The following is a 23,065-nucleotide window of genomic DNA, read 5'->3' as shown; positions in this document are numbered from 1 at the left end:
ATATCCAATCAACCTTTACATTGGCAGTTATATTTTTGCGTACGCTGCAAGATATTTTGTCCTCGTATATTCAAATGCACTCATGCATTTCTTGCACCAGCGTCTTAACAAGCCGGCACACGTTTCTGACAAAGTGACATATACGATAACATATGTTTTGGGAGTGAAATAATAAAAGAGTGTGAAGATGCAGACACACCGACCTATAAAATTTCCCAGAGGAGAATGCAGACTTCCCCACAGAGACTACAGTTGACAAATCACGAGTATGGAGGGGAAATGTTTTGGGCACGAATAAGCAATAGCGCGCTAATCAGCTCTCCCAGTGCTAATCTCGCCTTCAATACCTTGTCGCTTTGCTGGTACAATTTAATATTCAAAGTAGTCGCTAGCAGTATACAAACATGGCATCGTTCGCTTTTCGCCAGTAAGTTCTCTCTCTTCACCACTAGCGGCGCACTCTGGAAGCAAGGAGCAACTTCGCTATAGCCAAGGGTGTTTACCCGGGCAGAGACCTTTCCCTCAAAACAACTTCGCTAGCTAAGGGAGTTTACTTGGACAAGGACCCTCCTTCGAAACCGGAAACTATGGTACGCCGACCAAACCACCGGACGATGAAAAACAAGGTCTGGAATGTGTCGAGACTAGCCAAGGGTCGGCAGCGGAGCTTTGGCGACCTAGGTGTCGTTTTCCCCTTAAAGTGATGGTATAGTATTATTCTTACTCAGACTGAGGCTAAAGGAGAACATTGTGAATACACTAATCTAAAAAAACATATTTACGGTTTGTTTCTCTGTAGTGATGTATATTTACTTGGCATTTATTGCTATAAAATTATTTGGAATTATTCGTAAAGAACATGCTCGCCGCCTGAGAAAAATCGGACAAGACTTTATGAACACGTAAATTGGTGGGTCACATTTGTGACCATTTAGAACACACTTCTGATGATGGCAGCAGAAGGTTGTTCTGATATATAGTCATACGGCACATTATGAATAGGTTTTCCCTGTTGCGACCGGAAGTTGTAAATTGCTGTTTTTGGAATTGTGAGTAACAGAGCGACAGCTGTAGTACCCTGCAGAGACTGTTAGCAGAACCCACTGCTGAAGTCTAATTTGTACACGGCACGGTATACAATAAGCTGAATGTGGAATCATCATTTAAGGTATGAGAAAATTTTACGGTTTTGTCATCTGTGTGATCGCAAAGATCTGTTTTCTGAGACTGAACTGTATCTCTGTGTCCGCCCGTTGTTTTCACCATCTGTGCTTTGTGCCCGTTTGGGGGGGGGGGCACTTGTTCAGAGAAGTGGTAGGGCTATCAGGAAGTCGTTCAAAAGTTGAAAATTACTGGCCGATTTCCATTCTAACCATCTGTTAAAAATCTTTGAAAAGATAGTTTACAGACGACTTTCGCACCATGTTTCTACTGTCATATCTGGCGATCAGCATGGCTTTGTTCCTGGTAGACTTTGTATCATTAATTTACCTATTCTCATGAAAGATCTCCTCTCAGCAGTTAATAGCAATTACAATGTGATATTATATATACTAGATTTGCTAAGTCATTCGATAGTATTAAAGCTCCATAAGCTGTATCTTTTGGCTATTTTTTCAGAACTTTTGTTTTGTGGTTTCCCTACCCTTTTTTATTGAATCCCTAAACTGTAATTTAATGCCAAGTATTTAGCATATCAACATCACCTATATGAGTATAATCTCCATTGTTGTTGTTGAAAATTGTATTCAAGTCCGGACTAGAATTCAAACAATAAATAACGATCACTACACACATACAAGTAGTGTTGACAAAAAGAATACTCGAAATTTCAGCTTGACAAACGGATTAGGGTCAGACACCGTAGTTGATATACAGAAGCAGAATACTGAAAAACTTGCCGCAAGTTACAGCTTATGTCCCTTTAATCAAAAAACCATTACTTCATAAGTTGACTTTCTTTGGTGTTTGGGGCACCTATCTGAAATGAAATTTATATCTCCATAATAGGCTAAATAGAGTGATTATAAAAAAAATGCCTCATCTGAATGGACACCTGTTGTTTCAGTCGTTCCTCAGGGATTTCACCTAGGTCAGCTTTTATTTTTTTTTTTCATTAATGACATCTGTGACAATCTCGTATCAGACTCGTCACTTTTTGCCGATGACGTGAGATTTATCGTATTGTTGATTCGGATAATGACCCTTTACCGCTACAATCTGTTATCAATAGAAACGTCAGCTTGTCTGACACTTGGTTATTGTGTCTTAATCCTACCAAGTGCAAGGTCCTTACCGTTTCATTGGAAAAAAGTCCTTACTTTCCCTTACAAAGTCGATACATGCATTGAGAAGAGGTCGCGGTGAAATTATTGGACAATGATTGAATTTTTGTGACCACGTAAGTAGCATGATTCAGGGTGCGAGAAAAGCTCTTGGGTTTTTTGAGGAATAGCCTTTGTACTAACAGTGAACACGTTTTAAAAGTGTCGTACCAAACAATGGTAAGGTCTAAACTTGAATATTCCTCTGTTATCTGAAATAGTATAAGCAATATAAACACCAGTCTGACAGAATTGAAAAGAGTGCAGCATAAATATTGAACATTTCTTCATAAAGGAATTACTGTTCTTACAGCGATGACATCAACTTATTGTGCGATAATTACAATTTACAGTGAGGAGGATTATTTTTGTAATATATTTTTATACAAATGCATAAATGCAAAGGTTAAAGGTATACTGTCACCTGTTCCAATTTTGCCACAGTTACCATGGAAAGAGAAAATCTAACCAATCACAGATTTGAAGCGGGTGGCCGCTTTTTAAAAATAGCGCCCTCACATGGGCATTTTGAATACCAAGGAACTCCCCTTTGACCATATATGGGCATATTTAGATTACAGGTGACTGCATACCTTTAATGCCAATGTTTTAACTTGTTTTTTGGTCTCCAGGTACCATGGTTTTCAACTCGGCGTACGTTTTTGTTTCATGTGCCATTCGATAGCGCCAAATATGTTCGTGAATCTCTTTTGAGTAGAATTCCGAGACAATTTAATTTGCTTGTAAACGACTACAATGGCATAGAGCCTTTTTCTGTAACTTAGACTGTTTTAAAAAATATTTTTTAGGCATTTTCTCTAAGTTTTTGTAGAATTTGTATGTCTTGTCTCTGTGTTTTAACCGTGTCTATATTTTTTTCTAACAGCCTTCTGTAAATGGCCTTGGCTGTGGAAGTCATTATCGATAACATAAAAATAAAACAAAAACAAAACTCAGGGACCATTTCAGACCTAGATCCCCTTATTTTAGGACCAATGTTAGAACTCTATGGCCTCTTACCCAGGTCAAAAGTCATAGCGTCGAAATATTACAGGGTAAAATTCAAGCATTAGTATGACCGGGTTACTTGCAAAGCCTAATGCTTTAAGATGTAGTTAAATTCTAAAAATGTGGCAAAAGAACATATATTTGACTGCAACCAAATTTCGGTCCAACTTCTGAAAATTATCAGTTATCACCAGTTACAGACTTACTGGTGTTTTTAAATTCCGAACCACAAGTAGCTCGGAAGTTTGTCCATAAAGAACTTGCTCGTGTGACCATGGCCGAGCTGTCATAATAAATACTAGGAGAAGTATAAAGTGTTTTGATGTTTTCTATTGACCAAAAATCTTCCGTATGTGGCGTTCTGACCAATAAGTGACGGTGTTTTAAAACCAATCAAGTTGAGATTTACTTTGGCCAAAGCTAGGAGATCACTTTCATGGTTCCCCTACCACAAAAAAAGATATCGATACATATTAAGTGCAACCCAGAGCTAGTCGTGGCTAGCTAGCGAGACGGGAACGGACGGTTGAAATTCGTTTTTGTATGTTACGAATTGGCACTCCAAATTCCAGCCCATTTCAGAACCTGGTTTACAGTGGAATTGATACGCCCATTTTAGACCCATTTGTTGAAATACCCACCCCATTGGGCGGCACGTGTGCATATTGACAAGTAATGGAAGTGCCCCAGGGCTTTGAGTACACGTAAAACGCAGTAAAGCCGCGGACAACGTGCATTATGCTAGACTGAGAGATTATGTGGTTTTACAACGGGTCTCTACCAACTTCAATTCGGTTTGGAGTGCTTGGACCCATATATGACCGAATCCGAGTTCGGTCTAAGAACATGACAGATACTTCCGATATAATGTAAAACTCTGTGCGCTAATGCCGGTGACCTGTTGTGGTTTTTATTGTCCTGTCAAAATAGGGTTTAAACCAACCACAAATTGCAACACAATTCTTTAGAATGCATTTTAGAGAGGTACCAAGAACACCATATTTATAATGTCTAATTTGCATAAATCAAATATGGCTGCCAGCATTCTGACAAAAACCGTAATTTGCAATACATCATATGTTAAACGAGCTGTTTCAGTGATTTATAAGTCTAACATTACTTATTGGCACTATGGATCATTTTTGAGGTATATGTTTTATTTAGGCACTTTGATGATTTGCATAATTCCAATAAGACTGACAACATTACTACAAAATAACATTTTTTTAACATTTTTACCTCCCTTCTTATGAATGAGTGCACCTTTTCTATATCCTCATAGATGATAAGAAAGAAGTCATCACACCTAACAGCAATAATACAATAATCAAAACAAAGCTAATGAAAACACAGAAACAAAAAAATAATATGACTTAAATAACAAAATGCCACAATACAAACAAATTAAACTTAGCACCTTATGAACACATTAACTTACACTGAAAGCTGCATGCTTAGCAAAGGCTTAAAGTTATGTTGCTCTCGTCGCGCTAGGGGAATGCGAGTTGAGGTACCATCTGGATCGTAATGCTTTCAGAAAGTGAAGCTGACACAGCAATATATTGATTGTCTACACCACATTAGATCTTTATTACGAGATGGCAAACATAGCAATCCACGTCTGAAGTCTAATAAGTCCTCTGTGTTCATTCTCTACAAAGTTATATACGTTTCTAAACTTACACAACTATAAAAATATCATTATTATGCAATGTTTATCACGTGGAAATTTCCAACCAGTCTTTGATTGTTTCTTAAGATTAAACAAAATCACCTGTTCTCGATTGTTCTCACTGAAAACTTTACCAATATTATTAATTAAAAGTATGACGCTATCTCCTATCTCCTTCTCGTACAATTTTGAACTAACTTTTACAGGTTTTGGCCACGCGAGGGACTTTTTCGAGATAAAATCTCTACAAGGGGGGGGGGCGTTAGGGAGGGCGATAAAGTTAATCCAAACATCTAAACATTCTGACAGAATCCAACTGTTACACAATATAAACAACTACATCTCAAAAATGACACTTTTAAATATTACTATGAGACTTAAACAAACTCTCCAATCGTAATTGTGTTTGCACATATTAATTGAAGGTACGCAGGGCGTTTATGTGGATTTTGAGTTCTGGTGATTTTCTAAGTGTGTATTGTTTATGATTCCGATAATCGGTTGTTTTGTAATAGAGCTTTTTTAATTATTATCAAATTCACACCAGTTTTCTGTCAAGGCTTGTTTGATTCTCTTAGTTCTGATGTGTGGACTTAATTGTTGTGAAAAATAAACCCTCTTTCTTTGTTTGGTTTGCTACTTTTTGTTCAACTTACGTTCTTGCTTTACGTTCTTTTCTCCCGATGATGTGATATATTTCTTGTTTTTCGTACGGTCGGTCTTGCCATATTTCACTACAATATGTCACTCGGTGTAAAATATTCTTTGTTATTGCAAGTTCTGATGTACCTTGATTTTTTTACTTTAAATGAGACCCCTGAGTCATATTGCAATGGAGTGACATGGCTTTCTGTGTAAGAGCTGACGTGTATTATTTGCTGTTTTGTGTTCCGGTAGCGAGAATCTTCTTACTTGTATCGCCAAACTTTATGGATATTTAGGCCTCTATTTTGTCAATTCTTCTTGGCAGTTTCAAACGGAAATTCTAAAGCTGATGCATTTTGTTGATGTTCGATTTTAATTCATTGAGCTCGTGTTGCATTCCAATAAAGAAATACATCGTCTCAGAATCCCAGCCAGAGCGATATTTGTTTCGTATGTTGCTGTATTATTCTGGTTCTGTGACGGTATCGTGAAATGTAATGTCAGCTGTTTCCGGTGAAGCTGGAGATCCATAATGCACCTTCCCAAACATTCTTTGTAAGAATTCACTGTTAAATTTTTACCTATTCTTTCTCTAATTTATTTGTAGCATTGCTGTCATATATTTTATTTGTGGTTTTCCTATTCATTGATCTTGTTTGCTGATTTAATACCCTGTTGGCTGAGTCAGTTGCTGTAGTATGTGATGTATGTCCATGTGCACTGCGTTTAATTTTACAAATGTCGCATAGTTTAGAACTTCGATTGTCTAAACTTTCCATTTAAATATTTTGTGTATGTTGTTTATCCACGATTTGTCTTGATATTTGAAAAAGCTTGAGCATCCACTCTTCGAAATACGTATGAACTTTGTGCTTGGTAATTGAGTTTTGTATATTTTTGGTAGAAGGTATACAGGTAGCGTTGTATTTACTGTTTAATGGACTGAGATATATGTGTGGCAATCGTGGGTTTTTTATCATACATTCTATTATGAGATTGTTTATTTCCTCTATCGTTCGCTTTATGCCATCTGCTGTTAACCTTGTGTAGTATCGATGCTCGCACAGTTGTCGCTGATATTTTAGCGTCTACAGCTGCTGTTCCCCTATCTATATACAATGTTTGATTGTTCTCTTCTTATTTTTAGATAGCCTTTATAATGATTTGCGTTCTGCAAGCATCATGTGGTTATTCTGTTTTTTTAAGGGGATATTCACAAGTGTAAGTTACGTAGCTTTCAAATATGTTTCAAAACGTTTTGTTTTCTGTTTTTATATGAGGTCAATTTTGATTTCAGTTTGAATGGGTGTTTATGGTTTTTTGAAGTCTCATCATGTAAGGAAGTGTCTTTTTCCAGATGTTCTTGTTTTCATCTTGAAATCAGCTTTATTGCTCTTTACAAAAATTAATACGGTATATTTATTGACTAATTCAACACATTCAGCTTCGACACGCACACCTATTAAAATAAATTTTTATTCTTAAATTGATCGTTCGTATAAATACGTTTATGGCATATTTTCCGCATTTTTAAAGTAAATGTCCAAGGACTTGACAGTTTCTTTTCGATAGATTTCTAGTGCTAAAAAAATTACCAGAACCTTATTTATATTAGAAGCCATTAAGCAATGGGGCATCACTTAGGTAGCCATATTGGATTTAAGCAAATTATCAAAGTGCCTTTGCAAATATTGCACATCCAAAAGTGCTTTCTTCGTGCCAAAGGAATATATTTAAACTTTAAAATCACTTAAATAGCTTGCAAATTATCATAGTGCCTATGCAAAACATTGTACCTGCAAAATCGTTTGTCCATGCCAAGAATATATACTTTAATTTTCAAATCACTGAAATGGCTGATTTTGTAGGAATGCTAGAAGCCGTATTTGAATGATGCAAATTATCAAATCAGATTTCAAAATTAAAACACTTTATTCCCAAAACGATAATCTGTTCCCCCAAAAAAAGTAATGCCAGAGTTTAAAACCACTGAAATAGCTTATTTGTTAAATGTCGTGAAGGCCAAAATATTTTTTGTTTATGAATGTTGGCGGCCATATGAGAATTATGCAAATTATCAAAATGCCTATGTAAAATATAATACCTTCAAAACAATTCCGTGTGCCAAAAAGTAATGCTAAACTTTAAAATCACTGAAATAGCTTGTTCAACATGTGATATACGGTCAATCATTTTATTTGTCGGACAACCGGCATCGATATTTGTTTTATGCAAATTAGACATATTTTCCCAAGGCGGATTCCGGTAAACTTTTAATATGATGTTCTAGATACCTCTCCAAAATGCATTCAAAGTTGTTAAACAAATCATCAAAAGTTTAGGAACCGGCCCGAGACTGATCCGATCATGATCATCCCCTTGATGTCGGTGTTTGGTTCTTGTGTTTGCGTCTAGTCTGTTCCATTTTCCGTCTGTGCAAGTTTTAACGCTGAATAAAACTCAGGATAAACATATATTGTCGGCAATCGTAAATAAAATCGTGCTTTTCAAACCGTATAATTAGGTTTAACGAAGAATGTCAGGCTATACAAGAATTACGTTAGATGCAATACATGACAGTGATGACATTGAAATGGATGAAATGATGGCTGTGGCGGCAAATGAACAGAAAGTTAATCTTTTGCTTGAAGAGGGAACAGTCAGGAAGAGAACCGACTCTGAGGGCGATCTTGATAGCAATGTTGAAGACAGCAACTATTCTCCAGAGGTATCGCAAAGACGGAGAAAAATTAAGAGGCGAATATGGAAGAATATCTTTGTCCTTGGTTTGGCGTTCATGGTCAGCTTTTCCGCCTTTGACGGTCTGCAGGCCTTACAGAGCAGTATAAATTGCAATGAGGGGCTTGGATTTGCGTCGTTGATTACGCTCTACATATCGTTTATATTTTCCGGGTTGTTCCTGCCAAACGCTGTGATTCGCCTGCTTGGTGTGAAGTGGACGATTGTCTTTTGCATGGCCTGCTACATGATGTACTCACTAGCAAACTTTAGACCAGATTGGTACACACTGATTCCTACTTCCGTAGTGGTCGGTCTAGCCGCAGGTCCCCTGTGGACGTCTCAAAGTGTATATGTCAGCGCCAGTGCGTACATCTTTGCAGAAGTAAGCGACAAAGAAACCCCCGACTCAATGCTCGGCAAATTATTCGGTGTAATTTCGTCCATCTATTACATGCGTGGAATTGTCGGCAACTTCATCTCAGCAACAGTATATAGAGAGTTGCTGACTCCAGAACAGCGCCATCATGAGGATCCTGGCATAGTGTATACCTGCGGGGCCAGCAACTGTCGAGACACTAACGGCAATAGCACAAGCTATTGCTATCCTCCCCCTTTGAATGTCACCAGTGTCATCCTTGTAGTTTTTACAGCTGTCTATGTGATTGCTTTCCTAATGTTGTCATTTTTCCTGGACAAGTTACCAAAAGAGAAAGATAAAAGTGAGGACATCCATCTACTAAGTGCTACCTTTAAAACAATTTCTCTTTGGAAGGATTATCGAATGTGGATGCTTGTGCCAATTATAATGTCCGGTGGACTCCGCCTAGGTGTTTTGAACGGAGATTTTAACGAGGTGAGATATGTGCGCTTGATATTCAAAACTAGGCTTCCGCATGCTTATCGGAGACTATACCGACTTTTATTGATTGATGAACCGCTTAAACCTGTCAAAATTCTCAAGTTCCCCAGTATCGGTATACTTTTAGGGGATGAGAATGATTCCAGTGCCATGAGGTCCAGACCAACCGATTTTTTTCAATCTTTTCGCCCCCTACTCCTTGTAAATAGGTCCATCATCAACATCGATCCAAAGGGGGTTTTTATGCTGGTGAAAAGGGTTAAGTAGTTGGTGGGTGAATTTGCCATAAAAATAGTTCAACTTCATAAAGAACGGATGTGAACTCAGTGGCGGAGTACATACAATCAAATGCTAAACATGTTTAAACATGTTCACTACTCGTAACATATAAAATACTGTATACCTTACTAGATATTTCTGAGGAGTGTACAATAACTTAAAACGCACCGGTCTTATATAACTTAGACGCACTGATGGTGACGATGGCTATGTTGATTGGTGTGCCAGTTTGCTGTCTTCGCCACACCCGAGGAGACAACAATAAGGAACGGTTAATAGTAGAGATGTTGCTATTCTCTATCTTACATTTTAGTTTTATCAATTGAAGATGAAAATTGCCCGATCTCTGCAATTCAACACAAAATAATCCTTTCCTTTCAGTCGTATGTAACGTGTGGCATTGGTGTAGAGTATGTCGGCTATGTTGTGCTTTGTACATCAATAACGCAAACACTGACTTCGTTTCCGTCCGGTCTGCTGACAAAATACATTGGAAGGCTGTCTCAGTTGGCTTTTGGAGTAGTTCTAGGCTGTGTCCTCATCATCATGATGTTGCTATGGGATCCCGATGACCGGGTTATACTCTACTATCTCATCGCAGCAGGATGGGGTGTAACGGATGCACTCATTAAATTACAAATCCGTTGTGAGTAAACCTATCAATTTGTTTATTTTATTCTTCATATTTCATCTTGCATATCATCGAACAGGGTATGAAAACAACGGACAGATTCGACTTAAAACGCGAATATAATGTAAAAATTATCCCGATCTCCTGTCAAAAAAGTTTCACGTTTTGTCCACTTCTATTTGACTCATTTTGGGAAAAATATTTGTGAAATAATATGCCGCAACACATCTTAATTTTCCTCAGATTCTCTTTCTGAAAAACATCGAGAGTCGTGTTTGTTCTTTCCTTTTTATGTTTGTAGAGATCACACTAGCATTCAATAAAGTTATAATTACCCAGATCGAAAAGTATCTATCCCCGGGCCTCAAATTTGAAAATCATGTGCTTGATTATAATTTTTGCAACGGTCTGAACGACTCGGTTATTTTCGTGACCCGATATGGTCAAAAGCCAGAACGAAGGTATCTGGAACTAAATTTACTCCACTTTCTAACTTTGGACACAGCATATTAATTGTCTCACCTGGCTGTGCCTGACTCGGATTATGAGTAACCACATGATGGATTCTCTCTGCCTTTGCTCGCTGCGGATTTCGGCTGCTGAATGTTGGTAACAATGATCAGTTTGAGTAATATCGGGGAAAATGTGGCAGACGGAGAGAAAATATTCAACTCTGTGTGACGAGTTTGAGTTTGATTATGATGACTTTAAGTATAATGAAACATTCTTTATCGATAACAATAATGCCCTTACAGAAGCTGACGCTTTTCTACTCGGTAGCTGACCCAACAGCCAGCAAGTGGATAGGTTAACTGAACAGAGATTAGAACTTACAGAGCAAATAGTTGATAAATTCATAAAAGAGAAGAATATCACTGATCCGTCAGTACGAGATTTTTGCTCTTGAATGCTAAGATTAACGACTGAAACCTGTATTATAAAGATATCAGGCTAGCAAAAACGAAAGGAGAAGGATTCTTAGCATCCATCGCAGAAAAGTTCTAGGAGCCTCTTAATTTGTAAGGAAAGTATTCAGTGATGCCAGCTTTCGCTGTGCTATTACTCCTGCGCAGAGTCCGACTATGTGATATCTATGAGAGTGCTGGTTGAGGAGCTGACATCTTGTGAAATACGACGACTCAGAGATGAAATGACATACCTACGGTATGATGCTAGCAGTAACACAGATAAATGAAAGCTATCAAAAATAGAATCGATGTGTAGAATTATCTTAACCCGACTATAGAGCTTTTGTTGATGAATTAGAGATGGAGAATATGCGTCTGAATGAGCTTTACCATGAAAGAAAAATATTATGTCAGAGCAGGTGGAACTTACGCCTGAAATTAGAACAAGATCAGCCAAAATTAATTAAAATAAATTAATTATCGACATGAAGTGCAACATGACCTGATCAGTGAGGCACGTGAAAGACTGGCAAAGAGTGGGTTTCTTTGTAACGTAATTTCTGATCCAGAATTATCACTGAAACTGAAGCTTACAGAGTTATTTCAACGGTATGGTATAACTATTGCTGCTCTTCTTAAAATGACAATATCAATAATTGCCCTGGCTGTAACTAGGGGTAACTCATACAGCGGCTCAGGTAGCCCAGGCGATAGCTCAAGTGGCGACTTGGGCAATTACCCACCCGCAGTATACACAAAACCAAAGGGAACTATCGAGCAGTTAAGCTGCAAAAAGTACCGCTGTGATACTGGGCGTAAACGGCAGGATCAAAGGTCGGGTTCCTTAAAGAATAGCTATGGATATTTTTGACAGGTTTAACAGTAGTCATACTAAATGAAATTATGCATTGATATATGTAGGGCAGTCATATTTGGTAAAAAGAATATTGCAAAGTTTCATTTTAAAAATGATGATGTCTTTGGTTTCTCTGTTGAATTGGAATGGTGTAAATCGTCATATCTTTCAGGCAAATCCAGGTATGAGGCTAAAGATGATAATCTATATAATAACATTTCAACTTTCATCAGGGAATGTCAAAAGACTAACTTTAAGCGACTAGAATTCATAGGACTCTTTCAGGATACTAAAGATGATAGAAAGGCACATCTTCTTCAAGAAAATTGGGTTATTTGTCTTATTTGCGATAGAGGTGACTGGTTTATATTCCAGTCAGATTGATATATTTATGTTAAGATGTAATTTCTTCTTAGTGTATATTTTACTTGTGAAATGCATCTCTCTGTCATCGAAAGTGTTGAACAGTTGGCTGACTATATCAAAAGAACCAGCGCTTTATACCATTGCAGTTACAAATTAATGGGGCGAATTGTTATGGGTCTTAACATAACGCAGAGTATTCTTACAAGCTCTGGCGTAATAGCTGCTATTCCGGCAGTTTCGGTACAGATAGCCTTGACTCAAATACCAGATGCTGTTATTGATGTAATACATGGGAAGGAAGGAGTAGCAAGGAGACGGGAGAAATTTAAACACCACTGTGTTCAATATAAAGAATTGCTTACTCATATACAAGAAAACGCCATGACAGTTTCGGCCCCGTACCTTGTTGAGGACGTGTCAGGCATTAGGCTGCGTTCAAAAATAACTATGGGGGGGCTGGAGAAATCTCGATTGAAATCTTATTTTTTTTCAGATCCCCTCTAAGTACCCTAAAAAATTTTCAAATACCCCCTCTATATGGTCAAAATTGTTCAAGTCCCCCCCAACTATCACAGGCCCGCATATTTGTAAAGGATGTGAGCGCAGAAAAAATAAACATGTATTGCGCCGTTCTGCTCACAGGTGTTCAACACTACCTGTATTAGCACTTTGTATAGTCATATTCCCAAGGCAAGTTCTTTAAATGAATCAGTGATTTTTTTAGATTTATTGGTCTAAAAGCCAACTTGAGTTAATATAATTCTGGCCAGGTCAATTGCTCCTGTTGAAGAGCACACAAAATGCAATCATGAGAGAATAGGAAAATTGAGAATTCTGGCTAATTGCCGTATTGCACAGTGACCTACCAAAGCATTGTTTCAAAACTACAAGACCTATATGAATTAGATGCTACTCGAAATTGACAATACCGGAAGGTTAAAATATTCCATCAAATAAACGTTGTAATCTCTGAAAATTTTGGTGTGATAGTTGCAAATATGGTTAAAAAATAAATAATTCCATTTGGTCACAATGACACAAATTTTTTTCTTTTAGTCTTTACTATTCAAAGTTTTACTTCTGTATCATTTTATAATAGGAGTGTGAAAAATTTCGAAAATCAAGCATGGTGACTCCATCTTTTTTCTTTAATATTTGATTATTCTCATATGCCAGAATTCAAACATTTCTATGTTTTCTTCCATGTGTTGCTCTCTGGCCTGATCTTATGTACAAGTGAGTTTCACTGTCATGAGTGTCATTTGACCAAAACTCTTCTTCAACTACCATGTACATCAGAGTCAGAGCTGTCTCTATCACTAGGAATTGGAAAATGTAAAACTCAAAAGGGACTCAAACATTTTCAAGTCCCCCCTACAGGTAGAGCAAATTTTTCAAGTCCCCCTCCACTACCCCCAAAATTTTCGAAACCCCCCCCCTGAATTCCTCCAGCCCCCCCCCCTAACCGTTTTTTGTGAACGCAGCCTTAGAAATACAAAAACGGGAAGGGTTTAGTCCCCTCTCAAACGATATATGAGACATTATGGACTTAGTGGTTTGAAGACTGATCAGTGCTGCCGACTGTAGCCTCATCCAGATCCTTTTTGGAAAAGATGTATAATGCTGATCGACTACACATAGTTGTACCTTTTAGAGTCTTTTCGTACGTAAGCAAAATTTATGCAGACTCTTAAGAAATGTGTTTTGGTATTTATCACAGATACTAAATAATGCTAACTACTTACTGTCTTTTTCAAATTATGGCCTTCCTTAACGTATATTTCTCCCTATTGAAATTCAAAGTATCAACCGTGTGACAAAATTCATTACAAAATATGCGGTGTTATGATAGTTGACAAACTGACCTTAGTATGCACCAGAATTCAGTTGTGAACAAGCTGAACATCACGGCATTTTGACATAATTTCCACGGGTTTGAGGATAATTCTCTACTGTCTTTTACACAACAAAAACAGTGTCAAGAAATCAAGAGCACTTTTTTATTCAATCAATCATCTTACAAGCCAACGACCAATTACAGAATGAGGAATCCGTACCCCACTGTAGAGCAATGAGAAGTAAAGTACCGTGCTGAAGTCTCGACCTCATAAATCCTCTGACAGTGCGTCCGTTTACTCTGGACCTACCGGGTCCCCAACTCACCATCCTCTGATAGTGAGACCGTTACCCTAACAACTGCTCCGCGGTGCCTCGACGTGTAACAGTTTATGCAGTTATGATTGACAGTATAGAAACCGCTGACATTGCCATTTTTCTCTCTTTTCAGCTTTCATCGGCCTCCTTTACCCAGATAAGCCATCAGCAGCCTTCGCCAACTTTCATCTGTGGAATGCCGTAGGATCCTCTGTATCGTTCGCCATGAGCCTCATGTTCTGTGTTTCCACAAAACTGTATCTTCTCTTTTGTTTTCAACTCATTGCTCTCGCATTGTACGCTGTTGTGGAATGTGTGTTTAACAATTAAGTTTAAAAAACTATCCTCTTCCTAAAATATGTCAAAGCCTGAGAATACGAGAAGGTGGGTATTGATGCATGGATATTTAATGCGGAGAAAAGGTATAGATGTCTTTTGAAAATATGTTTTTTGTTACATTGGAAAGAAAAAAGACATGCTTGATGTTCAATATTAACATCGTTATTAATATTATTATTCAAGTAAAATAACATATTTTATACAACATATGAAACAAATTTAAAATTAAAAATCGATAGTTCATTTTTAATCACCTGGAAAATAGCAAATGTCATGTATGGTACACAATGAAGAAACTTTACCAAAAATTGTCTTAATATTTATAGTCCTTACCTAGATGATAAAACTTTGACAGAAATGTTAGAGTGCGTATCGAAAAGTGAAAGGATGGCATTATGACGAGGTCCGATAAGTATTAAACATAACCATGTGACCTTTCATGTCTCATATTCTGTCAGTTAGCTCCTTGGTTGCAAAAATGAGAATAGAGTGATGTGCCACAGCATGACAAAAATCATAAGGTAGCACGCCCTCAACCATTAATCTTGCAATTTCTGTCTTCCAAACATTAGGATCAAACAGCTTCAAATTGACAGTTCACCTTTTAGGGACTCTACTGGTTCATGAGAAGACTTTTTAGTGGCACCATGCATGCGTTTTTTTTGTTTTGTTTTGTTGGGTTTTTTTTAGTGAAAAAGACCATTGACTAAGTTACCCTGCTGGTCTTCTAAAACTGTCTCTGTAGTCGATGTAGACCACAGTATCCCACACGTGAACAAGAAAACTAATAAGAAATCTCCAATAGTATTATTGTTATAACACCTCGCATTGGTAGTGTGTATTTCTCACGGCCTATCATGTTAGCGGTTTATATCCATTCCAAGAATGGGAAACGGTTCAGATATCGACATCACACTCTTATCAACCCTCCCTGCCACCAAGGTAGATTGGAATATATTTATATGACAGTCGTTTTCAGCAAATTAATTCCAAGGGCTTACGGACCAAAGTATTTTATGTTTCATTTGTTAATCTCGTGCATTTTATCAAAATAGTTGCAATGTGGTTTTACATAACAAACGTTAAGAAAACTGGAAAAAGTAAAGCTACATCCGTATTTGCAGTCAGACTTAAAGTACCAGTATGTCTAAATTTTTATAAGGCAAAATATGTGAGACATCATATGTGAGTTAGGAGATTTAAAGATGTAGATTTAGAAAGATTTAGGAGTTTTAGAGAGTGGGGATTTGGGCGAGCGGTTTTGTCTGTTGCCTCTCCGCTATGCGACTGGATGCCGTATATTGTGAGTTAACCCGAACTCGATTAAAAACTAGCCGTATTGCCTCAAGGAGGCTCTACCCGTGGACGAAATTATGTTAATTTCGCAACAATATAATCGTTATTCGCTCATTTGCCGCGCCTGGACAATTTATTTATGTTTGTAGACATTGTTACAGAAGATACGCTCACCCATAAGCTGAAGTATACACTCGGTTAGTGAACCAACAGAAGAACTTGCAAACATTAACATATAACTCTATCTACAACTGGTATATCAATAGGTTTAGTCTCCGACACAATAGCGCCCTCAAATTTGGATTTTTGCGTGCAGAGTGCTCAGTTTGTTTCGACGAATTTTTGCCTACCGCATGATGTAACTCTGGACAAGCGCATGTGACGCCATACATATTCAACTATGGTCAGACCTCATATTTGGAAGAAAATAAACTCATTGATAAAGCCAGGTACAATATGATATACAAGTTTTCTATGTCTCAAAAATTACGTAAAGCGAGTAAAGTATATAAACAAACGTTTTGCTTGAAACGTTTAGAGTATAAATCATTTTCCCTCCCCAAGTCGTCTTCTTTCACATGTAAAGTTTCCAAGGACTGTTGTTTACATCACTTAATAAAAAATAATCGATCTCATTAAATATTAATTTATGATAATCACCAAGTGGAAATTCATCTTCAATGTTCCACTACTCCACTAGGTACAACAATCTGTTGATAGAATGTTTCACTATTCTATGTAAGGGAAGTTTATGGTTTGTAATATTGGCCTTCTTATTTCTACATTGCTTTAAATTCGATTAATTTGTAATTTAGTATTACGTCGTCTCCATTTCAAAAGAACACGGAGCAATTTTGTTCCAGGTATGTTCATTATATTGACAATAGAATGGGTTGTATTAATTATTAATTGAATAATAAAAAATGTTGATTTGCAAATTTTCGATACTTTAGAAAGCCTGTTTTGTCGCGATTGTAGAGACCTGCTCAGTGTACATATTTACTATGCGAAGATTAACCGGACCCTTTCGATCAATTTCAGACAGACGGACAGATGGATAGCGAAAAAAGGCTAGATTGATATATAGACACATATATATTAAACATACAAATACATAACAAATGCTGTATACATACATACATACATACATACATACATACATACATACATACATACATACATACTGACATACATACATACATACTGACACAGTGACAGATAGTGACAAGTGGTCCATTTGTCCTATAACCTCTCTGTGTCTTATACCTACCCTTCTTGCTACTCCATTAGAGTCGTGAAAACACTGTGTTATTTCCGACCGAGTATTGCATAAAGGCCTTGGATAAAACTGAAGGCAGCATTTTTGACGATAAAATACGACATGGTGTCGTTCATAAATCTGGTAAATTATAATGGTAGAACCAAACTGCCCTGTACATGTATATCAAAGGAAATATTGAACTGCTTGATCATTGTATCTTGATTTTTTTTCCTGTATATCGAATCATAATTATAACTTGATACGATTACCAAGTATTATTCATCCTGTAGAAATCGGCTTAAACAAAGATATTCTAGATCTTTTATGACGTTTGCACACGGATTTATATCGATTCGCTTCATGAAACTGTAGAGCGACTTTGGAACAAAATTCATGTCTTTTTATTGGAACATTATTGGTCTTCTTGGACTTCGTAGACACCAAGACAGGACAACAAAGTTGATAAGCTGTCAAAAGGATGTTTATTGAGAAACAAGAACAGTTTAATGAAGTTGACAACTTCCCCAGTCATTAATCTCAATCTGGGGACATTACAAATTTTCAGATTGCGATTCGTTCGAAAGAACTCTCACGTGTTCTCAACCAAGCTGTTATGTACACGGTCAATCGAAGCAAACTACGACCAGGTCGACATCAGAAACTCCATACTTGCGAAATCGCTGCTGCAAAAAGTGGAGAGTGTTTCACAGTGGTTCAATCACTGTCACCTCAAAGATCAAGGTACAAACGTAGTCTCATAAAACTATGTCATTGTTCCATACAATGTATTAGCGCGGTTAGCCAAATTTCTGTATTCGTCGATATAATAATATATTCTGTTGCTCTAATACTGTTTGCGTCTTGGTGATCCCTTGTTGCTATGGCAACTGACATCGAACAGAGTCTCTGTTCTACCCCTCAACAAACTCGAGTTTTCCACTCTAATAACATATTCACTTTCGTAGGTTCACGGAAGGAATGGCTTTGAGCTATTAAACTATATTTTACAGCGTAATTAGATCTTTATCGCCACGTTGTTTCGCTCATTCAAGAATAATTTCGAATGAAAGATCATCGTAAAAACGCATCTCGCGTTGCTTCAGGTCTGAGAGCGTCAGGCAGTAACGCTTGGACAGTCTGTTGTAAGACTTCTGGGTTCAAACAACCAAAAACAGAATTTCTATATTACGCAATTATACAAAAATCTAAAATCAAACCCACTGGCCACTGTGGCATTTCAGTGGTACGTACATTAATCAAGGGAATCATGTCAGATAATGGTACTTACATATAACACAACATTTACATGTCTCTTTTTCACTTATCTACTTGACTGAGTCCAGTCACACAAAAGTCTAAATCTGGCGCTTGTAACTAAACGTCCTATCACTTAAATGAACAACGAGTCTATCCATGACGCAACACGGGCATGGATACTACATACAAAACGTCGTGTTCTCTATATACATAGTAGGTTGGAAGACTGGTGGACTCGGCATGGCTGTATATGTGTGTGTGTTAAGTTTCCAAAATAATAGCAAGAAACGAAACTCATGAATGTAAAATAATCATTCACGATCGATCCGTGACGCCCATCGTTCTTGGTGACGTCATCACAGAGTCCATTAATGACGTAATCTACAGAAAACCCATAAACTTAACGGAATAGTTTAGATTTATGAGGTGTTATTAGTTACTATAACTACCTTTAAGAACAATTTTTTAATTTTTTCTTTTAACCTAATCCAATTTCTGATCGTGATCGGTACGATTTCGCGGCTTTCTTGCATTACCGGTATAAAAATATGAAATTATATCCTTTATCTACCGATACAGTTTGGTAACAAAAATCACGTGACTATATCCTATACCGTTAGTGGAGTTTTGAAGAAAAAAACGATGGAAAATTCGAGTCCCTCATCACGCGCCCCGTGTAGCAGGATGATCCAAAAGGTTATCTGGTATACCTCTATATGAACTTGTCGGGAAAAAAATTCTTTTCGCTCACTTATCGATTGAATTGTCTATCCGTGGCGACTTTTTTTCCCGATTTCACTTCCGTTTGTCAGTGTAGCGGCTCGACTGTGTCGTTGGACTACCATAGATTGGTCGTCAAAGTCGTTTGTGCAATCATCACTCAGGGTTATTGACAAGATCTCTTCTAGACTAACAGCACAATCGCCACCATATGCACACAGGTCTCGCCCGAGAAACCCCCCGGATGTAGCTAGGAGTGTGCTGTTACCACAGCAGGGTGGAAGAAACTAATTTAAGACCGACAGTAGCTGCGACCTCCGGTGCTCTATGCGAGACCGTTTTTTGATGTTCAACGTTGCACTGATCGAACTTATGGCAACCTTTAAAAATATATTTCGTTGTTTGGGATGCTGATAGAAACCATATGTCTAGCAATATCGTTCAAAGTGCAATTTGAGTCAGGACAGATTACTTTTGAGTTTTTTTTTCAATCAGAATCTTAGAAAGTGCACCAAGACACCCTAGGAGGTCAAGGTGAATACTGTTATTTTGAGCCTCGTCATGCTGTTGGATGCTTCTATAAAGAGCCGCAGTTGATACCAAGAACAAGAACCGAGTGTGTCAACTACTGTCGCCTTAAAATGAGGCAAGAGGTCGAGAGGAACGTAGACACCACATGCGCAGCATCCACTCACTAACTCTAATAACCCTACGAGATAATTATTCCCAGAGGCCTTTGCGTGTAGGTTTCCCTGGACCACGGCCTGGGCAGAATTCTAAAGAAAACATGCTTTAAAGGTTGCTCTAACTTTACCCTGATGCGAAGGAGGGCAACAAGTCTTGACGTGTCAATACTGGGTGCGCAGGAAAATTACGCCGCTTAAAGGTATACTGTCACCTGTTCCAATTTTGCCACACTGAGTTATCATGGAAAGAGAAAATCTAACCAATAACAGATTTTAAGCGGGTGGCTCCTTATTAAAACAGCGCCTCACATGGGCATCTTGAATACCAAGGAATGCCCCTTTGACCATATACGGGCATATTTAGGTGACTGTATACCTTTAACTTAGCGTACATAATGAAAATAAACCTTCACACAAAACGAAAATAAGTGTCGCTTCACCCCGTGTGAGACAAGTACATGCAAAGTATACATGCAAGAAGAGGGAAATGAAATGCGTAACAGCTCATCCTGATGTTGTCTACAATTGAGGGTTTCACCACAGAATACAACTTGGTATCAAGGTGCTGGCTTGATCAAATCAACGACGTGAACTGCTTTCGTGATCTTGCTAGCTTTCAATGTATGTTTTCTTACAAAATGACAAAGAAATAAATCAGAAAAAGACCTAACAGCGGTATGGATTGTGTTGCGATGGACGGAGATGACGTGGGGAACTGGGTCCCGTGAGAAAGAAGGGTTTGATTACGAGGTAAAAACCAAACAAACAAACAAAAACAAAGGAAAATGTTTATAAGCTGCACCGTGATAACAAGCTGTCTCTTTGGCTGACAAACACGTGATCATCACACGGTGGTCACATGATGAGATTGTGACTGTCAGTAGACGGAGACCGTGTTAGTAACCTCGTGTGGTCCGTTGGCCCGCCACTCATTTCCCGCAGAGTTTGTCCTCGGGTCTTTTCGCCTACGCTCTCCCAGCTGAAAGTCCTCCTGGGGCACCGTCTCGTACTTTGCGCGTGGAAACTCGCGGTTCCCAACAAAGTGTTGGTTAAGAGTCACCCTTTTATCATTATTGCCAATGTTATATTCATCCTTTGTTTTACAACCGCATCTCTGGATGTTCCTGGAGGTGGCCCGCAGACGCCGCCTCACCGCCTGGCACCATGACAACTACAATGAGAGAGAAAAACAAAAATAATCACGGCAACAGTATCATCAGAACATAATAACGTGATTGGAAAATTAAACTCAGTACTCAGATAAGTTCCAAAGCGTGCGTATGTATGTACGTATGCATATGTATGTATTTATGTTTGTCTTTGTCAGTCTCTATATGAGTATGTATGTATGTATGTATGTATGTATGTATGTATGTATGTATGTATGTATGTATGTATACAATGTACACATACAATGATATCCCTGTCATGAGGAGTATGCTTAAGCTTTTATATGTCTGGGTACGGCGCGTTGTATCTTTGGAAAGTCCACGGCAGTAGCTTTGCCTAGTGTGCCTGGAAATGCTCGATTTCCTGTATAGCAGTTTTCATTTATGCAGAGCGTATTGGGGATTATTTCTTGAGTGCGTAAATCACCACGAGACATTACAAAGTGCTTCAATGTGTAACTGTGTTACCTGTATAGCGAGTTGTGAAAATTGACGTGTGTCTAGCTCTGATACTGTCGGTGCAAACTTAGGTTACGGGTTGATTGTTTCGGCGCGATTGACGTAATATGCCTTTCTTAGCAATTTACATGCGCGGACGACTGTGTACCCCTAATGTCAATATTTATGTATGCTAGATTGATTGAAATGAAAGGCTTGTGGTTTCAATATAATTATGGTAATTTCAGTCACGGCGCTTACGATTAGGTAAGAGCGGGTAATTTTTTTTTTATTCCTTTTTCGGCGTGACATGAACACCGAGTAACTATTTACGTGATTATCCTCAATCCATGATTGGATTCTAACCAGCATACATTGATTCGTTATGAAAACAAACCCGCCAAGGTGAGAATATTACCGAAAGACCCATCGAGACAGTTTCCTTTGCAAATATTCAGATGAAGCCGATGAGGGCAGTATTCATTCTCTCTTCTCTGTCAATGCGTCGATCGCTGAACTTTTTCCCGTTAGGTGACTCCGGGACGTCAGAAATCAACGAATTTGCTGGTATGACACAGCGCCCTCTTTTAAAGTAGTTACATGGGACCACACTTTGGATCAACTGCGTAATATGTGACCAAGCAGACTGCGCGAGAAAAGGCCGGGATTGTTCAACGCTCGGCCACGATGACGTCAATGATGAAGTCACGTCTTTAATAAATTTTAGGCATCTCATCAAGGGGATAACTGACTATATTGATTTTGTAAGTCAATGATAATATTCCAATGGCTTTCCATATTCTTTTAAAAAATAACATCAGCGCTCGTGTCGCATTTTGCAAACACCAGTCACACGCACATATTATGCATATTACCAGTCAAGCTCTGCGATGCAAATCATCCCATCTCGAATCCTAATGAAAATATAAATATTTTTGACTGTTTCAGGGTACTTTTTCACGCAGTTTTCTTTATAAAGCATTAACGTTAACCTAGAAGACAGCAGAAGGGAACGGGGCAAATGACCGCAACGTTTTTTTCGCATTAAAAAGAAAAACCTCTAAGTTGCATCTCCTCGTGGGCGTTTCGTACACAATGTGTCGGCCTCACTCATTAATAACGCAACACCCGCCATATTTTTTTTTCCATGAACGGATTTGATTATCGGACGATGATAAACGGAAACGAGGACTCCCCATGCCCTTGTTGCTTTCTGTGCCATCCACAAATTCTCCGATATGTCTTATCGACCATTTGTGATATGACTTATGAGAAAAATATACAGGGCGAGAAAGTAATCATCATAGATATGATCCGCTGAAGCGTTAATCATGACTTGTTCTGACAGATTACCGTCACGTGACTGGAAAAAAGCACGTCCGATTTCAGTGTCGTAAATCAAAGATAAGATACGCATCAAATAGGGTGATGTGAACATCTTCGTCTTTGTTCATT

At 38.1% G+C, this 23,065-nt stretch overlaps 2 protein-coding genes across 6 annotated transcripts in view; one reads left to right on the top strand and one right to left on the bottom strand.

The window, feature by feature from the left end:
• Positions 1 to 8,188: 8,188 nt before the first annotated feature.
• On the top strand, positions 8,189 to 17,017 carry LOC139137066 (protein unc-93 homolog A-like). Its single transcript, XM_070705027.1, has 3 exons — positions 8,189 to 9,244; positions 9,911 to 10,175; positions 14,578 to 17,017. Exons 1-3 carry the CDS (start codon positions 8,243 to 8,245, stop codon positions 14,772 to 14,774), a joined length of 1,464 nt encoding a protein of 487 aa, XP_070561128.1. The 5' UTR covers positions 8,189 to 8,242; the 3' UTR covers positions 14,775 to 17,017.
• A 786-nt stretch (positions 17,018 to 17,803) lies between these two features.
• Positions 17,804 to 23,065, bottom strand: part of LOC139137064 (glutamate receptor ionotropic, kainate 2-like) — a 117,637-nt gene continuing 112,375 nt past the window's right edge. For all 5 annotated transcript variants that reach the window (XM_070705022.1, XM_070705024.1, XM_070705025.1 and 2 more), the window contains exon 15: positions 17,804 to 21,174. In XM_070705022.1, coding sequence (XP_070561123.1) covers positions 20,881 to 21,174 — 294 coding nt within the window. In that variant the 3' untranslated portion in view covers positions 17,804 to 20,880. The remainder of the gene's footprint in view (positions 21,175 to 23,065) is intronic.

The sequence above is a fragment of the Ptychodera flava genome, chromosome 7 (genome assembly GCF_041260155.1).
Source record: "Ptychodera flava strain L36383 chromosome 7, AS_Pfla_20210202, whole genome shotgun sequence".
Taxonomy (NCBI): Eukaryota; Metazoa; Hemichordata; class Enteropneusta; family Ptychoderidae; genus Ptychodera; species Ptychodera flava.
The sequence above is the reverse complement of the archived record's forward strand: the minus strand, read 5'-3'. Positions and strand labels throughout refer to the sequence as shown.

Excerpts from the sequence above, each read along its gene's own strand:
- LOC139137066 (XM_070705027.1), top strand. The coding sequence starts at position 8,243 with ATGGATGAAATGATGGCTGTGGCGGCAAATGAACAGAAAGTTAATCTT. Across the intron at positions 9,245-9,910 it reads TGAACGGAGATTTTAACGAG|TCGTATGTAACGTGTGGCAT; the intron begins GTGAGATATGTG and ends CTTTCCTTTCAG. Across the intron at positions 10,176-14,577 it reads CATTAAATTACAAATCCGTT|CTTTCATCGGCCTCCTTTAC; the intron begins GTGAGTAAACCT and ends CTCTCTTTTCAG.